Here is a 16,874-nt window from a genome sequence, read left to right as displayed (position 1 = left end):
AATACAAAATTGTTCTTCACTATATTAGCAACATTCATTTCCAATAGTCTGGACCTTCACGTTGTGGTGGACCCTACGGTACACAATATGTATCTATTTCCATGCATAGAGCAAGTTGAACACATTTTTATTTGATAGAAATGGTATAATTATTGATAAATTAGATAGCTAATTATATTAACTATTGAATTGTAATCAACACAAAGTTGGCATGACTTTGTATCATTTATTGTGACCCAACTATGGAAAATTCCTAAAGATATGGCCAACAATCAATTAGTTCAAATTGGTATATGTTTGTATTGCTTTTATTTATGGTGTGGTTGGTAGCATTATCTTAATTATATAGTCAACAACAAATTTAGAACACCAAAATAATTTGCCTAAAAATCATGTGAAACTATCATTTTGACTAGTGTAACAATAAATTTAGAATGCATAAATGATTTGCCTATAAATCATGCAAAACTGCTCTTTTGACTAGTGTGAGTTATCATTCCTCTTGATGGCAGTAATACAAACTTCCCAAACATATGTCCAACAATGATCTGGAGTAAAACTTTAAATGCATACCAATAAAAGCTAAGCAAATGGGTCCTCACTAGATTAGCATTCGCACCAATTCAATGTATATTTGAAATAAGTTATAATATTTTGTGATGTTGCATTATTTTAGATGAAAAATATTAACCATAGCCTTCCAATTATAAAGCACATTCATATTTTAGTTTTGAATGGGATCCAAAGCTTTTGTGTTGTTGCAGAAAAAAATATTGATAATATCCTCCCAATTGTTTTATTTGATTTGGATATGACCTAATTGGAATACATAAGGACACATATGGCTTGGAATGAAAACCATTTACGAGAGCCAAACAACTCTATGTGATCTAAACAACACTTAGATCACTGGTATATTTTTTCTATTGTAGTGTCGACTTTGTCTTTTATATGAACTAAACATATGCTATACGCTTTATTTATTGTATTACAAACGAAAAAAAAATGTCTGACAAAAAATTAAAGTCCATAGTGTCATGTTCAGGCAAGGATCATCAAAACTACAGGTCTGGATCTGTGCTCTGCGAAAGTCCTGTCTGGACTCTGGAGCTGTGCTTGGCTCCATTCCATGTAAAACTTTTTTTTCTTTGCTGCTCGCGTACGTACACATACACATACACATACAGATACAGATACAGTGAATATACAAACGATAGGAGTACAGTACATCTCATCACATCAGTAGTCCTCCTCAGAGGCAACAGGCATCCGAGGAGCTGCCGCTGCCGGCGCCTCAGGCTCCTGCTCAACCATGACAGACTCGTACAACGCGCCAGCCAGCCCGGCGCCGATCAGTGGCCCGACCCAGTAGACCCAGTGGTGGCGCCAGCTCCAGCCGACGAGCGCGGGCCCGAACGCCCGCGCCGGGTTCATCGCCGCGCCGTCGAACGGGCCGCCGGCGAGGATGTTCGCGCCCAGGACGAAGCCGATGGCGAGGGGCGCGATCGCGACCGTCGTCGCGCCGCCCCGGCTCCGGTGGTCCACCGAGGTGGCGTACACGGCGTACATGAGCCCGAACGTCATGACGGCCTCGAGCAGGAGCGCGTGCCGCTCGTGGATGCCGCGGACGAGCCCGATGCCCACGGGGCGCTGCAGGACAAAGGCATGCCACACATGCATGCAAAGAGTGAGACGTGGCGGGCATGACGCGTACAAGTACGCGGCAAACACGCAAGACGAAAAAGACAACGGATAGTGTGACCTCAATATTGACGTGCTGTTCTGGTGTTTCGGCGTTTGGCACTATCGGTAAGCCAAGCAACCGCTTAAAATATTCTATGACATATTTTACCAAATTTGAAGGATATTTAATCAAACGTAAAACAGTAGTATTTGACATGGGCACATCATATGGCCAAAGCGAATTACCGTGCCTCCGGAGACGAGCGTGAGCAGCAACGACGCGACCACGGCGCCGAGCAGCTGCGCGAGCCAGTAGACGGCGGCACGCCCGAAGGAGATGCGTCGGCCCACGAGCAGGCCGAACGTGACCGCTGGGTTGACGTGCCCACCCGACGCGTTGCTCGCGACCGCCACCGCGGCCACCAGCGCCAGCGCGTGCGCGATGGCCACCGCGAGCAGGCCGCCCGGCGTCGCCGTGTCGTCCTTGTACAGCTTCCCTGCAAATCAGACGAACGGAAAATCGTCAAGCGTCGCAGTTCAGAACAGCACCGAATGCCTGCGCTGCGTGCGTGCGTGCACGTAAATCCTAAAAGTTGTTTGTTTGCATGCGTGTTCAGGTTCGCGTACAGAGGCCGTAGACGGAGCCTTCAGCGGCGAACACGAACATGGCCGTGGCGACGAACTCCGCCACCGCCGCGCGGGTGGCGTCCGGCAGGAGCGGCCCCGTCCCGGCGGTGTCGGCACGGCGCGCCGGGTGGCGACCTGGCAGCATGGTCGACGCTACTGCCTGCCTTTTTTTCCGGAAGCTCCGAATCTGATTTCTGCAGTGTCGAGTGTTGAGTGTCACTCTGCTTTCCGGTGCCGGAAATGTTAGCTGGGGAGCTCTTTGCAGTCCGAGACGCAGCTCCGGAGGGGACAGGTGGACAGGGGCAAGTGACACGTGGGGGGAGAGTCACGTCTGGCCGTTTGGGCGATCCACGGTGGCACGGTGCTGACTGCTGATCATCGAGCCACTTGCTCTCCTGGGCCCAGAAAGAGCTACAGGCCCACATGAAATCAGGCCTTTTTTCAGCACCTTGGCGAACAAACACGGCACACACAACATATTCATGGTCTTCTAATATAGGAGTAGTCTTGCAACTCATGATACAGACAGACAGATCATTTTGATGGAGAGGAGTACTATTCACAGTTGACAGTTGCATGCGATCAGCGCTGTAGCACCCACCCATGCTTCAAGGCATATAGCCGTCCTCATCGGGGGACTTGGTGGAAATCCGTGGATCCTGTCGGTACTTGTACCTCTTGGCCCAGTAGAGGTAACTGAGCCAGCCAAGAAATGACACAGCCGTGACAACCCAGTAGAAGAGATCAAGGTGGCTGCTGTTGAGGTCCTTCCCCTCCAGCCACCCAGGGGCACTGCTGCTGTGGGTGACCCTGTTCACCAGCCTCACCAGCAGCGTGCCCATCCCGGCATGGCACCAGAAGAACGCCACGCCGATGGACTTCATGCCGTCGGGCGCCTCGGCGGTGAAGAACTCGAGCAGCCCCACGAAGGCGGTGGTGTCCTCCACGCCGATCAGGAAGAACTGCGGCGCCAGCCAGAAGAGGGAGAGATGTGGCCGCCGGCCGCCACCGTGCCCTTCCTCTTCCTCTCGACGACCGCCGCGACGGCCGGGGCGACGGACGCGGCCAGGAAGCCCATGGCGACGCGCTGCAGCTGCGTGATGCCCCCCGTGTAGCCCGTGCGGCGCCGCAGCAGCGGCACGAGGAGCCGGTCGTAGGCCACCAGCATCAGCATCTGGAAGATGGAGGGGATGATGAAGAGCATCGCGGGTTGACGTGCACCTTCCCCAGCTTCGTGTTCGTCGTCGCGCTCTGCTGGACGGTGAACGCGATTAGCAGAGAGCTCGATACGTGGGCCACCGTTGAGCTGAAGACGAGAGGCAGCATGCGTAGAACGATCTTGGTCTCCTCTACTTTTGCCGCGCTGCAGACCGACCAAGGTCCATCTCCTTCTCCTCCGGTGTTGATCTTCACACAGGCTTTGCCCAGAAATCTGGTACACCATGCATGTAATAAAACTTTAGATGCGCATGCATGCGTATGTAGACCATGTGGACCACAGAAAAATTAAACTCTCTGCAGTATATATGCAGGCTTTCATTTCAATATAGCATCAAAGGAATATCTGCAGCACTTACTTTAGGCTGTTATTTTGCTGTGTTTCCTCCATCTTCTCAGGAAGCTCAAGCTTCCTGTTTTTGAACGCCACAACAAAAACCTGGGAGGCAGTAGACAGTATCGATGATGAGTCTGATATATATACATTTGCAAATCAGCTACGGCCATGAATCAAACGAGAGATAGCATGTCCAATCCAAGCAACCTGCAGGACTCTGGTTAGGGCACTGCCTTGAGGCACACGGTTGCGGTACAAAGGGAGGCCAGCGGCAGAAACCAGCAACCCGACGAGAATCAAGAGGGCGTTGTTCGCTTCGCTGAGTATCCGTTTTTTAAGCTTATTCTTTTAACAGAAATAATATTTTTTTCTCACAATAAATCAGTCGTGTTTAATTTGGCTTTTTTTTTCAGCGAAACAAACAGAGCGAATGTCCCATCCTCTGGTGTCCTCGAGCCACACGACGAGGATCAGGCCGGCGACGGACCCGATGGACAGGCAGAAGGTGAACCAGTTGAAGAAGCTCGACTGCTGCCGAGCCTCCGAGGGGTTGTCGCCGTCGAACTGATCGGAGCCCAGGGCAGGTATGCAGGCGCGCATGACGCTGTACAGGGCTATGTAAAGCAGCGCGGACCTCCGGCCGTCGACCTTGTAAAGTAATATGCTGCTTGTCGTTCCGTACGTGTGGGGGGAAGAGCAGATGTCGAAAGGGTTCCTCTGCTGCTACACTGTAGCTACGGCAGGGGCAGATGTCGAAAGGCTTTCCTGCCGCACTGTAGCTATAGCAGGAGCAGGCGTCAAAGTCAGACCTACTATCACATCTAGTTACTGTAGCAGCATGACAGTTTGACATGTCTATGTACTATGATTAGATGGGTAGAATTGTATATATAGCTTCTCACTGCAACTCAGTGAAGTGAGCGAGTTCAGTTTTACCATCTCCTCTGCAGAGCTCCAGTCAACACTGGTGCTTGTGCTGTGTGTGCGCTCTGTTCTTCCTTTCTCTTTTACCTTGCGCCGTAGTGTGTGTCAGAACGCCGTGAGCGGTCAGCTCACCCGTACGAAAGAACCAAGGACCGACAGAGCTGCCTGCAGCTGATTCTGCTTGATGCGTCCGCTGCTGCGTCGGATGAGTTGTTGCAGGGTGCCGGGTGGAGCCAAGCTGCCTGCAGCTGATTCTGCTTGATGCGTCCGCTGCTGCGTCGGATGAGTTGTTGCAGGGTGCCGGGTGGAGCCAAGGGAGGTGGGATTGCAGAGTGAGCAATCCGTAGCCCTTGGTTCAGAAATGCATGCACCAATACTGTTAAATTATTAAAGGATGATCCTAATCTAATAATCTAATAATAGACTTTACACCTTAAATATAATATACATATTGTTTCCACCAATACTGTTAAACATATATAGTAGTAAAAATAAAAGACGCTGGAAAATACCAAAATCACTAGTGTCACAGAGAGTAGCATAGTTCTGGCGCAAGTGATGTAGGAGTCCGAGAGGAAACCTCCCAACATGGCACCAATGAAGTTGGTGAATGTGGTTGAAGCATGAGATACTCCCATATGCATTACTTGACGCAGATACGTTGTCATATTCTGAAGGTTTGGCACGTGCACCAAGAAATTCACAACGATGAGCATAATCGATCAGACACACACACACAAAGAAAAACAATCAAACTAGCTATACTGTGTTGATCGACTCCATTTAATTTGACAAGTAACGCCGGAGGCGCATGCAGTCAAATAAATAAACTTACAATAAAGATACCATGCAGCTCGGACTCCAGCATGAACCTTTGTGTTGATGGGTTTCCCCCTCCAGTCCACCAAGCCCTCACATAATCGCAGCCCACAGATCCACTACGAAGGTGTGTGGTGTGCGGCGGACTGAATGCTCTCACTCTCAACGGAGGGCAGGGCACTAGGGCAGCGGACCGGCTTGCACGCTGACTGTCAGTGTTTGGTGCTCATCCGTCGTCATCGCTCGAATTGGGAGCACAGAATGAGATAGGGGCGAAGATGACGTATCGTCATTCCGCATTGGCCGACTTGGTGGCAGTGCCGCGGGGCCGCCGCCGTCGTGAATAGCTGCCGCCGCTACGCTCGAGATACGAGAGGAGCCTCAGAGGCAGGCATGGCATGACATGAGATCCAAACCGCATCGGGTGGGAGTAGGGCTAGGGCCTGGCCCACACGGGATTTGTACTATTTTCTAAAAGAGGTGCACGGGAGCAGTTCTCATAGATCCTTCGACTTTCAAAACCGTTCAAGTTAACTCCATGCTCCGGTTAGAAGTGACCTCCAAGATGATTTTGTCATTTTTAATTAAAAAAATCCTAGTATACATTTAATAAGGTTTTTAGACAACAAAAGATATCTCTAAACTTATAAATCTTCAAGAAAAATCCTATAGATAGATTGGGACACGAGAACCTAAATTAAGTATATAGTAATCCTGAAGTCATATCTAAAGCTTCTAGAAATTAGAGTTAGCTCTATGAAAATATCCAAGAAATTCAGAAAAAATAATAAAACATTCTAATAATATCCAAACACGTTTTGAAAACACCCCACATAGCAAAAATATGAGATAGAACCAACATGAATCCAAATACATTAATGTTGAATGCATTCATTGTTGTCGCATCTCATATTTTTTACCGTGGAAATATTTTAAAACATAGTTAGACATGGATTAGAATGTTTTTCAAAATTTTCTAATTCTTTTGGATATTTTCTTTTTTTAGATTCTGAAACTAATTTCTTCAAGATTTTAGTTATATTTTCATGAGTTATAGATATTTGATTTGGATCTATTGTGTCCCAATCTATTTCTCGATTTTTTCCCAGAATTTTAAGCATAGAGATTTTTTGTGGTTTAAAAAACTTATCAGCCATCTTTTTTAGTTTTAAAAATGACAAAACAACCTTGAAAAGTGTAACTAAAAAAAAGATAGTTTAAACAATTTTAAGAATCGAAGGAACCAATTTGTCTAGTTTTAGAGTTTGTGGAGAAAATTTAGACTACGAATTGCACTCAAGTTCAGAGCATCTCAAGTAACAGCTTAATTATAGGAGGTAGAACAGGACTTCTGGTTCTGGAGATGCACCAAGGGCTTATTTGGTTCACAGCCTCGCAGCTCGCGGACAACTTGGAGCATCACCAATAGTTCAAAAAAACAATTGGTATATCAATAAGTTTTTGAAGTGACTAAAAAAGTTAAAAGCATTTTTGTTTGTTCCTCCAAAAGTTTTCAAAAACACACTCCTAAAATATAGAGGACACCGTCAGAAATTCTAGACTATTTCCAAATCACGGTACCCATTTTTATATTTTCTTTCTCTTTTGTACTTTTTCTCTCTTGTATATTTCATTAAGAACCATGTCCTACTCTTTATTCTTTCTCACATCCTTCCAACTCTAGATTGGCTGATACAAATTGGCCAATCAATACGCACGTATATATTTCTATACGATTGGGTTGATTTTCCCAAGTGCAGAAAGATTGGGAATTGAGATAGGAAGTTGTCAGAGATTTTTTTTTCACTCTTGTCAAAAAATAAGAATTGGGAGTGGGTTTTGGAAAGACATCAATATGAAACCGGAGCTCGGACAGGCCCTATGAGCATAGTGAAACAAGAATCGTTTTAAACATAACATGAGCAAACGACAACACGGTGGCTATATTTACCTTGGAATGCCACGAGCACAAATGCTGAATCTTCATCTTTTATCCTTTAATTAGTAGAGAATTTCACACAAACGCATTTTGTAGAAGTACATCGTTAAATGAATCATGAGAACGACAAGGTTAAATGGAACTATCTTTTCGGGTGTCTTGCTGCTAGGGGTTTCTGTCCTAAGTGGTGCAGCTGGATACAACAGGTGGTATCAGTGGGAACAGTCAGTGTCAAATTGAATAATTCCATTGACACATATATTAAAAGTTATAAAGGAGTTCGACAAGGTGATCCATTATCCCCAATCTTATTCGATTTTGCTGCTGATGGGTTAACCAGAATGGTGAATAAAGCTCAAAGTAATAATCTATTTTCTGGCCTTATTGATCATATTGTTGATAAAGGGGTTGCCATACTCCAATATGCTGATGATACTATCATTTGTCTCAAACACAGTATTGGGGATGCTAGAAACTTGAAAATGCTGTTATATCTGGTCTTAAGATTATTTTTCACAAGAGTGAAATTCTCACCATTAATGATGAAAATAACTGGGCCAAATCATATGCTGAAATTTTCAACTGTCAGGTGGTTCTTTTCCTATTAAGTATTTGGGTGTGCCTATAAGTCTGCATATCATTGACCGGTTACCCTTGATTGAGAAAAGTTCTAAAAAACTTGATGTATGGAAGGGTGGTACTGTAACACCCGTGTTTTTGCATCATATTAAAATTCACTAAAGATTTGAACTTTTTAAAACTTTACAACAAATTAAAACCCTGACTAGTTATTTTCCCGGAAAACCATTTTGAAAATATATATTTCCAAAACCCTGCATCAAAACCCACCATATGCATTTTGTGTGTCACGTAGGATTAGATGTAGCTCTAGGAAGAACCCATGGGAATAGAAGATCACTTCACATTTAAATACCATTGCCTGCGTTTTATTTGCTTGAGTGTATGTTTGAATGCTTGCTTGATTGCTTGTGTGTATGGTTGCTCCTGGAATTTATTTGCGGCACCAAAATCACTCACCCTAATTTCCAATTCCATTTTTGAATCATTAAAATCCTTTTCTTTAGAAGCACTAAATAATTAGAACAGTATAATAATACATGGTAGGAAATATGGCATAGTTACATGTCCCTAGATATTTAGAGCTACCTCTTGAATACAAATATATTTTGCTAACTAGGAATTCACAATTTCTTGATAATAAGAAATACACCATGAATAATGCATCACATATCTTTTCTTGACTTACAAACATATGCATTGTTACTTTACATATGTATTATTTACAAAAGCAAATAGATACATATACATTTTCTAGGAAATTAGAAGATAGGAAAACAAATTATGTGAACTCCCTTTCCCCGGGGCAGCCCAACGCAGCCCAGCCCGCCTCCCATCCCTCCTCTTCTCCCCTCTTCCCTTTCCCTCTCCCCGCGATGGGCCAGATCGATCAGGCACCCAGCCTAGCGCGGTCACAGCCCAGCCCAGCCCACCTTCTCTTCTCTCCTCCTCTCCTCCTTCCCGCGATGGGCCACGACCGGCCCAAATCGCGCACCCAACCCAGCAGCCCTTCCCCTCTTCCTTTCCCTCCTCTCAACGACGAGTGGGGCCCGTCCGTCAGCTCCATCTCCTCCAGTGGTCAGCGGATGCACTGTGAGTAGGGATGAAAACGGGACGGGAAATTCTCGTCCCAACCGACATCGTATACCGCATTAACCGATCGCATACCGTTTTTGCAGGAAAACAGGAAACGGGAAAAAATATGGGAATTTACGGCGGGAATAGGAACGGAATCAAGGAAGGGGTTTTCCCGACCGTATTCACCATTCCCATATTCGACCGGGAATATAACTGACGATATTCCCGTATTTTGTACACCTATACCTCATATTCAGCCCACATCAACATGTAGCCCAGGAAACTCCCGCGTGGCCGCGCCACTGGCCCAGCCCTGTAGGCACTCCCTGTCCGTCCCCGCGCGGTCGAACAAAACCGGCGCCATCGCAGCATCGCCAAACCCTAACCGTCCATCCGTCCCCGACTCGTTCACACGAATCACACCGCATCTAGGCTCCAGGCGCCGGCGCACCGCCTCTAGGGTCCACCTCCAGGCACAGGCGCCGCCTCGGCTCGACCTCCAGGCTCCCACGGCCACGTTCCCAGCCGGCCAGACCCCTGGTGCCACACCTCCGCCTCGCCCCATCGCGCGCCCTCTGGCCTCTGCCCCGCTAGCCGTCCTCCTCCTCCCCCGCCGTCGGTCCCCGCATGAAAGATTGGGTTGTGTAGGAAGAAGAGGTTAGAAAAACATCTCGGTTTTAGTTGTTGTACAATATTTTATCATAATCATGCTTGTTGATATATGAGTCTTGGCTTACTTTGATTTTCAGATAAGAAGATTGGTTCAATTGTTGGTGATCTTGAAGTTATTGAGGCCCTTGCTTCAAAGCTGAAGATTGAGGTATTGTCAATTGAGTTATCTTTAAGTTATTTTGCTACGTTGTTTGTTAGTGTAAAACTGATGCCTCCTATTTGTTGTAGGACGACGATGTCGCAGACAGTGATGACGAAGTAGATGATCTGGGCTTCTTTGACATGTAGATGATCTGGGCTTCTTTGACATGTAGTGTTGTCTGCTGCTTATGATATGTTCATCGGTTGAGTGTTGGGCTGTTGGCAGCTGGGCATGTTTTTTTTAAATTTGGACTTGTACTTGTGTGTTGTGATCTCTTACTGTTGGCCCTTGGACTATGTCTCTGATCTAAGCTGGCAGCTGGGCATATCGTCTCTGGGCAGTTGGCTTGGCTGTTGCTTTGCCTGGTGGCTGCCGGTCATTGATTTTCCTTCACTGAACTGTGAAGTCTCAAGTCTGGAAATGGAAGTCTAGGACCGGTAGATTGTCTCATTGTCTGTGTCTGGTTGTGCGTTCTGCATTGTGCCTATGGTTGCCAACCTTGCCTGTGATGTACTGTTGTGTGCTATGTACTATAAGACTATAAATCTATGATCTTAATATCTTATGAACTTATCTATGTATTGTTCATTTGTTTGAATATGAATTATGCATGGTTGTAATTGTTACGTCGACCTAACTGTTTTAAGTGGTTATATGTATCGATGTTTTTGTTTTGTGTTATCCATTCCCGATCGTAATCCACATGTTCCCGATCGAAATATTCCATAATATCAATTTCGTTTTCCGTGCGGCTTTCCCGTTCCCGCTACCGTTACAGGGCAAAAAAAATAGGAGCGGGAATGGTTGAGGTGTTTTCCCGACCACTTTCATCCCTAACTGTGAGGAAGTCGCCGCCACCGCTGACTTCGCTATGCCGCACCGTCGTTCCCAACTGTCGCCATGCCTCCCTGTCCTCGCTGACTCGTTGTGCACATGTCTCCATGGTCGCCGACCAGCCACCCCCCATCGTTGACGTTGTACGCCGACGGGTGGAGGTCACAGCTGTCGCCGAGCTGCGCCCTGCCGCCATTGTCGGAGAATATCTCCGTTGCCAGAGATATTTTCCCCGCCGAACCGCCTCGCCGCGGCTATAAAAGGGCCTTCCAAGGCCGCCGTCGAGAGGCACTTCACCAAGCTCGATGCGTGGAGGTCGCCGCAGTCGTCGTGCTTGCTCTGCTCTTCCCCTCCCCTCCAGTCAGCCTCCTCCATCTTTCTTTCTCTTCATTCTCCTTCTCTTCCTCCCCCTCTCCTCTGCTCTCTGTTCTGCCATCAGGGCTTGCCCCGTGGACGGGCGTGGTCTACAGCAAGGCCATCGCGCCTCTACCGCCGCCGCGCCAATGTCCCACAATGAAGCCCCGCCAGAGCCGCCGCTCTGCTTGTGCCTCAAGCCCGCCCTCGCCGCCGCCGCCGCTGTCCACCCGTACCACCGCCGAGCCCGCTTCACCCTTGCCGCGCTCCCTCCTCCCCACCTTGCCCTGCTTGCTCGCCTTCACCGCCCACACTGCCGCCCTGCATCTCCCCACTGCCGCGCCTTTCATCTTCACCTCGCCCCATGCCTCAGCAGCCCCGCAGCCCAGCTCGCCGTAAACCGCCGCCCCACCTGCTCCCTTCCTCACCTCTCCCTCCCTTCTTCCCTCTCTCCCCCTTTTCCCCTTTCTCCTTCTTGCTCTCTGCTCCGCTCACTGACCATAGAATGGGGATGAGGACCAGCAGAAGCGCTCGCACCCGGCCTAAGCCACGTCGCTCGGCCCTATGGCCGCGAGCCACGTCGCCACAAGGGACCCACGCATCAGCCACGGTGATGTGGTAAATTGCTAAGGGTACACGGGAGCGTACACAGAATAGTAAATAGTAAGCTTATTAATTATAGAAAAATTCCTAGAAATTTTCTAAATAAACTAGATTCATCCTAGATCATGCCTAGATAGTTTGCCACTCATCTTCATTAGCTAAAATTGTAGGAATAATTACCATCCTCATTTCCATTCACGTTTAGTCAATAAACTTAGATAATTTATAACTCATTCATTTTAATTCCGAATTACGTAATTCTTTCACCATAAATCTTCTAGGATTTTAAATTCTAGATTGATTGCTTTCCTGTTTATAATTAGATTAGATAGGAATTATAAATATAGCCCTTCGTCGTAGTAGTATTAATCCCTATATATTCTCGTATGTGTATTTATCATGACACATACCCAAATATATCCGTACCCAATCACCTAAAATAAGTAGACATCTACACATACATGGATATGCCCGATATCCGGGTATATGCCTATGTATGGCTAACCATAACCCCACCTAAACATGGGCATACACACATGCATATGCGTATATGCCACTAACCCTAGCCGTAGCCTAGCCCACCAACCTAACCCTAGTCACACGCACATGCCTATGTGCATGTGTGGCTAACCCCGGTGGACCTATAGGGACCAACCAGGTCATTTATGATGACTTGGTTAGGTTTCCTCCTTCAGGTTCACATAATAGTGAACCCTAATAATGTGGTCTGGTTTTTCATCAGACCAACCACCCATCCTAACCTAACTTGTAGAACCCTAACTTCTGGATAGAGTACCTCTACCAAAGCCTTACTTCATATTGACGTAATAGTGATGACCCAAGTAAACCAACCCATCACCTAATAGGACCAACCCAACTAGGATCGACTAATTGCCTATGCTTGTTTACATGCCTTGCTTGTTATTTTCCTTGTTTGTGTTCTCTTGTTTGTCGACGCTACACCGCGTAGGATAGAAGACGTGAGAGAACCCGATGGAGTCCAGAAGACAGGAACAGAAGACATAGGAATCAGAGAAGGATCTGATCGTCGGTGAATGGAGGCAAATCCTAACACCCACCTACCCCTTCCCTCCACTTTATCCACCATCCCTTAACCACCTCCCTTCCACTACCACCATATATTGCTAGCCTCTACCATAAACCCTCCCCTATCCATCTCCACCAAATAATAAACCCAACCTATATTACTTGAAACCCCCTTATGAATTAATAAAGAACCTAATTATGATAGTGTGATTAATGATAAGGTAATGATTACCTTGATAAACCTGAGGATAATAACTATGGAACTTAAAACTAGTAAAACTTGACCAAACCCCGACATTGGGTGGGTAGGGGTAATTTATGTGGGATAAATTACCTTAGCAGAAATGCCTGGAGAGGATTCATGTGGGAGATACTCGCCTCGGTCACATAAGAACTGGTTCGTAGTCCCTCTCACTTAGTGAGTCTTTACGTACAGCCACATGTCTATATGGGTAGGCTTGATCTCACACCCCGTTAGATAGAAGTATAATTTCTACTAGGAGGCCAGTGTAGGCGGCGGAATATCAGGAGCCGATACGGGGGATGGATTTCTTATGTATCTGGTTGGCGTGGATGTTGTGTGATCTTCCACGTTAAGCTTTAGGTTTAGGCCGCGTTCGAGCCACTATTTTTCTTAGCCATGTTCGAGCCATGTTTTCTTTTGTGATGATTTGGTATCATCACGTTTGGGGGGATTTGGTATCTTCCCGGTTTTGTGTTTCCAACCCCTGAGAAGCCATAGTAGAGACTATATAGAAGTCTAGGTTAGCTTTCGAGCGGGTACGAGATCTCGTTAGACCTGTCTAAGCCATGACGATGGTGTCGGACTGTGTCTATCGTGTGGAGAAATTTGTACACCTCTGTAGAGTTAACTAAATCTATTCGAATAGACACGTCCTTAGAATGGGCAAATGTTAGGATGGGATACTATGGTTAGACTTCATAATCTGATAAGATGTATTTTACTAATTTAGTAATTATAATAAACAATGGGAACTAGTGAGAATGGTAATACTCTGTCAAGTCCAACCTAAAGTTATAACTACTCCACCTTACTACTTTACCTATCCACTCCAACTATCCTAACCACCATAACCACCAACACCATATAGCCTTCCCTTCCACTCCACCTTCACCCAAATTAGGGCTTGCTGAGTACTTTATGTACTCAACCCCCCTCCATCTACATTTTTAGGAGTTAAGCCACAAGAGGCTATGCTCGGATGGAACTACTGGGACTATGCCAGGATAGGACACCAGGAGTATACTCGAAGACGGAGCCACACGAGAGAGCAGTGTTCGCCTAAACGGCCTAAACGACCACTAAACGGTAAACGGTGGTAAACTGTTTTGTTTAGGGGGTAAACGGAAATTAAACGGTTGACCGTTTAAACGGTCAAAAAATGAGAAAAACGGTCTAAACGGCCTAAACGGAACGGATATAAACTGTATTAAATGGGCTAAACAGCTGTTTAAACGGCTGTTTAGGCGAACACGAGGTAAATCTAGTTCAGTTTTGTATGGATAAATTTGTATACTTAAGTTTATTATATTTATAAATGTGTACACTTGATATGTTACATGCATAAATATCTATATTTGGTTCTTTTCACATGCATAAATATATATACATACGAAAATAATTGATTTTTACTCGGATAAATATGTATAAATGCTAGAATACTTGATTTTTTTCATGCACATATATAATTATATGTATTTTTTTAAAGTACAAAACCGTTTAGACCGTTTAACTTCGTTTAAACACCATGTAAACAGCCTAAACGCTAAATGAAGGGCGATCGTGTAAAAACCATTTACCGTTTAGGAAAACATTGCGAGAGAGTTACGCTAGGAATACGACGTTGCAATATAGGATTACGCTATAGGAATAAGCCTAGAGTTATGTCCGCATTCCAAGTAGCTTGCAGGAAATGGAGCCACGTTGATCGAAAAACCCTTTGAACAGTTCAGTCTCAGGACTGCTATCATAGAACTCTGATATAGGATACAAGGTCAGTGGCCCAAGCTATGTAAACCCGAACCATGTAACCTGTTTTCCTAATTAGCAATAAAAGCATGGGTTTTTTATATCAATCTTGTTGCTGATCCAGGGACTGATACATATGCACAGTGGACCCCAGAATTAGGTGGCCCGACAGGTACCATGTCTATTGCTGGGAGAGCTACATTAATTTGCTCAAGTCTTAATAATGCACCAATATATCAAATGTCTATATATCTGATGCCTAAAGCAATTGTCAACAAGCTTGATAAGATTAGAAGGACTTTCTTTTGGCAAGGTGGTGGGACAAAAAAGAAATATCACCTTGTCAAGTGGGTAAAGATTTGTAAGAGAAAGAAAAAAAAGGGGGTCCTGGGATTAAAGATATTAGAAGAATGAATGTAAGCCTGCTTTGTAAGTGGTGGTGGAAACTGGAAAATGAGCATGGTTTGTGGCAGGATATTATAGCTTTCAAATATATCAGAGGAAGCTCGGTTTGCACGGTAAAACATAGGCAAAACGACTCCCCCATATGGGCTGATCTCTTGAAAGTAAGAGACATTTATCTGTAGGGGAGGAAACTAGTAATCAAAGATGGAAAAGAACAAGTTTTTGGAATGATTGTTGGCTGTATGATAAACCACTGAGCTTATTATATCCTAATCTGTTCAAGTTGTGTGAATAACAGAATATATCTGTGCATGATTTCAAAATCAGCCCTCAGTTGGTAACCTTCTCTAGGTGGCTGGTTGATGGCTGGAGAGATGACTGGTTGAAAATTCTTGATGATGTGGTAAGGGTTGACTTGGTGGAGGGGACTGACATTTTATCATGGAAATTTGGGCCTAAGGGACGTTTTAGTGTTAAGTTTGTATATGATGCTCTTTTAGATAGTGAGTGTGGTACTTATCATAAGAAAATTTGGAAGAGTAAATACCAGCTAAGATCAAAGTCTTTCTTTGGCTAATCTCGAATAACGCAATCTTAACCAAAGATAATATGATTAAGAGGAAATGGCTAGGTGAACCCACATGCTACTTCTGCACATGCGATGAAACTATCTCACACCTATTGTTCCAGTGTAGTATTGCAAAGGCAGTATGGGCAATTACTGCTCATTGCCTTGGAGCTAACGACATTCCTACAAACTTTGATCATTGTTGGTTGTGGGCTAAAGCTGTGTTTAGTTCGCGAAATGAAAATTTTTAGATGTCACATCGGATGTTTCGAGGATGTCGGAAGGGGTTTTCGGATACTAATAAAAAAAACTAATTATATAGCTCGCCTGAAAACTGCGAGACGAATTTGTTAAGCCTAATTAATCCATCATTAGCGCATGATAGTTACTGTAGCACTTATGGCTAATCATGGCCTAATTAGTCTTAAAACATTCGTCTCACGATTTCCAACCAAACTGTGCAATTAGTTTTTTTCGTCTATATTTAATACTCCATGCATGTGCCGTAAGATTTGATGTGATAGTTTGGGGTGAAAATTTTTGGGAACTAAACCAGGCAGAAGTGGCTTCCTGCGGGTGAGAAGTTTCATGTGCTAGGAATAGCATCCATTTACTGGGCTATTTGGAAAACTCGTAATCAAGTGTGTTTTGAAGGCAAAGCCATCAAACACCCTGTTTCTATCGTATGTTGTGCATGTGCCCTGATGAGTTACTGGGCAGGTCTGTATGAAGGTGAAGACAGGAAGCCACTGGAGGACGGTGTTAACGCCTGTATGAAGGTGAAGACAGGAAGACACTGGAGGACGGTGTTAACGCCATGCTTCGGATCGCTATCAGGCTTTCGGGCAAGAAGACGCCGGGGAACAACCAGCTGATGCTCCAGAATGAGGAAGATGACGAGCATCAACACTAATGGGATAGAGCTGATCTTTGCTACTGTTAACTGCTGCTCCCAGTGGTAGTCCAGCTCTTTTTGTGGAAGTTCTGTAATAATGGCTAGTGCTCTGTCAGGTCTGGAAATGTTACGGGATAGACTGCATATGGGTAATACTTTTG

At 45.4% G+C, this 16,874-nt stretch overlaps 1 protein-coding gene and 1 pseudogene across 1 annotated transcript; both read right to left on the bottom strand.

Moving 5' to 3' along the window:
- Window positions 1–1,068: 1,068 nt before the first annotated feature.
- Window positions 1,069–2,501, bottom strand: LOC136493377 (probable aquaporin TIP3-2). Its single transcript, XM_066489454.1, has 3 exons — window positions 2,311–2,501; window positions 1,930–2,180; window positions 1,069–1,650 (listed from the first exon to the last, which is right to left on the bottom strand). Exons 1-3 carry the CDS (start codon window positions 2,453–2,455, stop codon window positions 1,240–1,242), a joined length of 807 nt encoding a protein of 268 aa, XP_066345551.1. The 5' UTR covers window positions 2,456–2,501; the 3' UTR covers window positions 1,069–1,239.
- Window positions 2,502–2,918: 417 nt separating this feature from the next.
- LOC136492070 (protein NRT1/ PTR FAMILY 4.6-like) lies at window positions 2,919–5,848 on the bottom strand (annotated as a pseudogene).
- Between the last annotated feature and the right edge of the window lie 11,026 nt (window positions 5,849–16,874).

Source organism: Miscanthus floridulus, chromosome 11 (assembly GCF_019320115.1).
Source record: "Miscanthus floridulus cultivar M001 chromosome 11, ASM1932011v1, whole genome shotgun sequence".
Classification (NCBI taxonomy): Eukaryota; Viridiplantae; Streptophyta; class Magnoliopsida; order Poales; family Poaceae; genus Miscanthus; species Miscanthus floridulus.
The sequence above is the reverse complement of the archived record's forward strand: the minus strand, read 5'-3'. Positions and strand labels throughout refer to the sequence as shown.

Excerpts from the sequence above, each read along its gene's own strand:
- LOC136493377 (XM_066489454.1), bottom strand. The coding sequence starts at position 2,455 with ATGCTGCCAGGTCGCCACCCGGCGCGCCGTGCCGACACCGCCGGGACG. Across the intron at positions 2,181-2,310 it reads AGGCTCCGTCTACGGCCTCT|GGAAGCTGTACAAGGACGAC; the intron begins GTACGCGAACCT and ends TCTGATTTGCAG. Across the intron at positions 1,651-1,929 it reads CGCTCGTCTCCGGAGGCACG|CGCCCCGTGGGCATCGGGCT; the intron begins GTAATTCGCTTT and ends TTTGTCCTGCAG.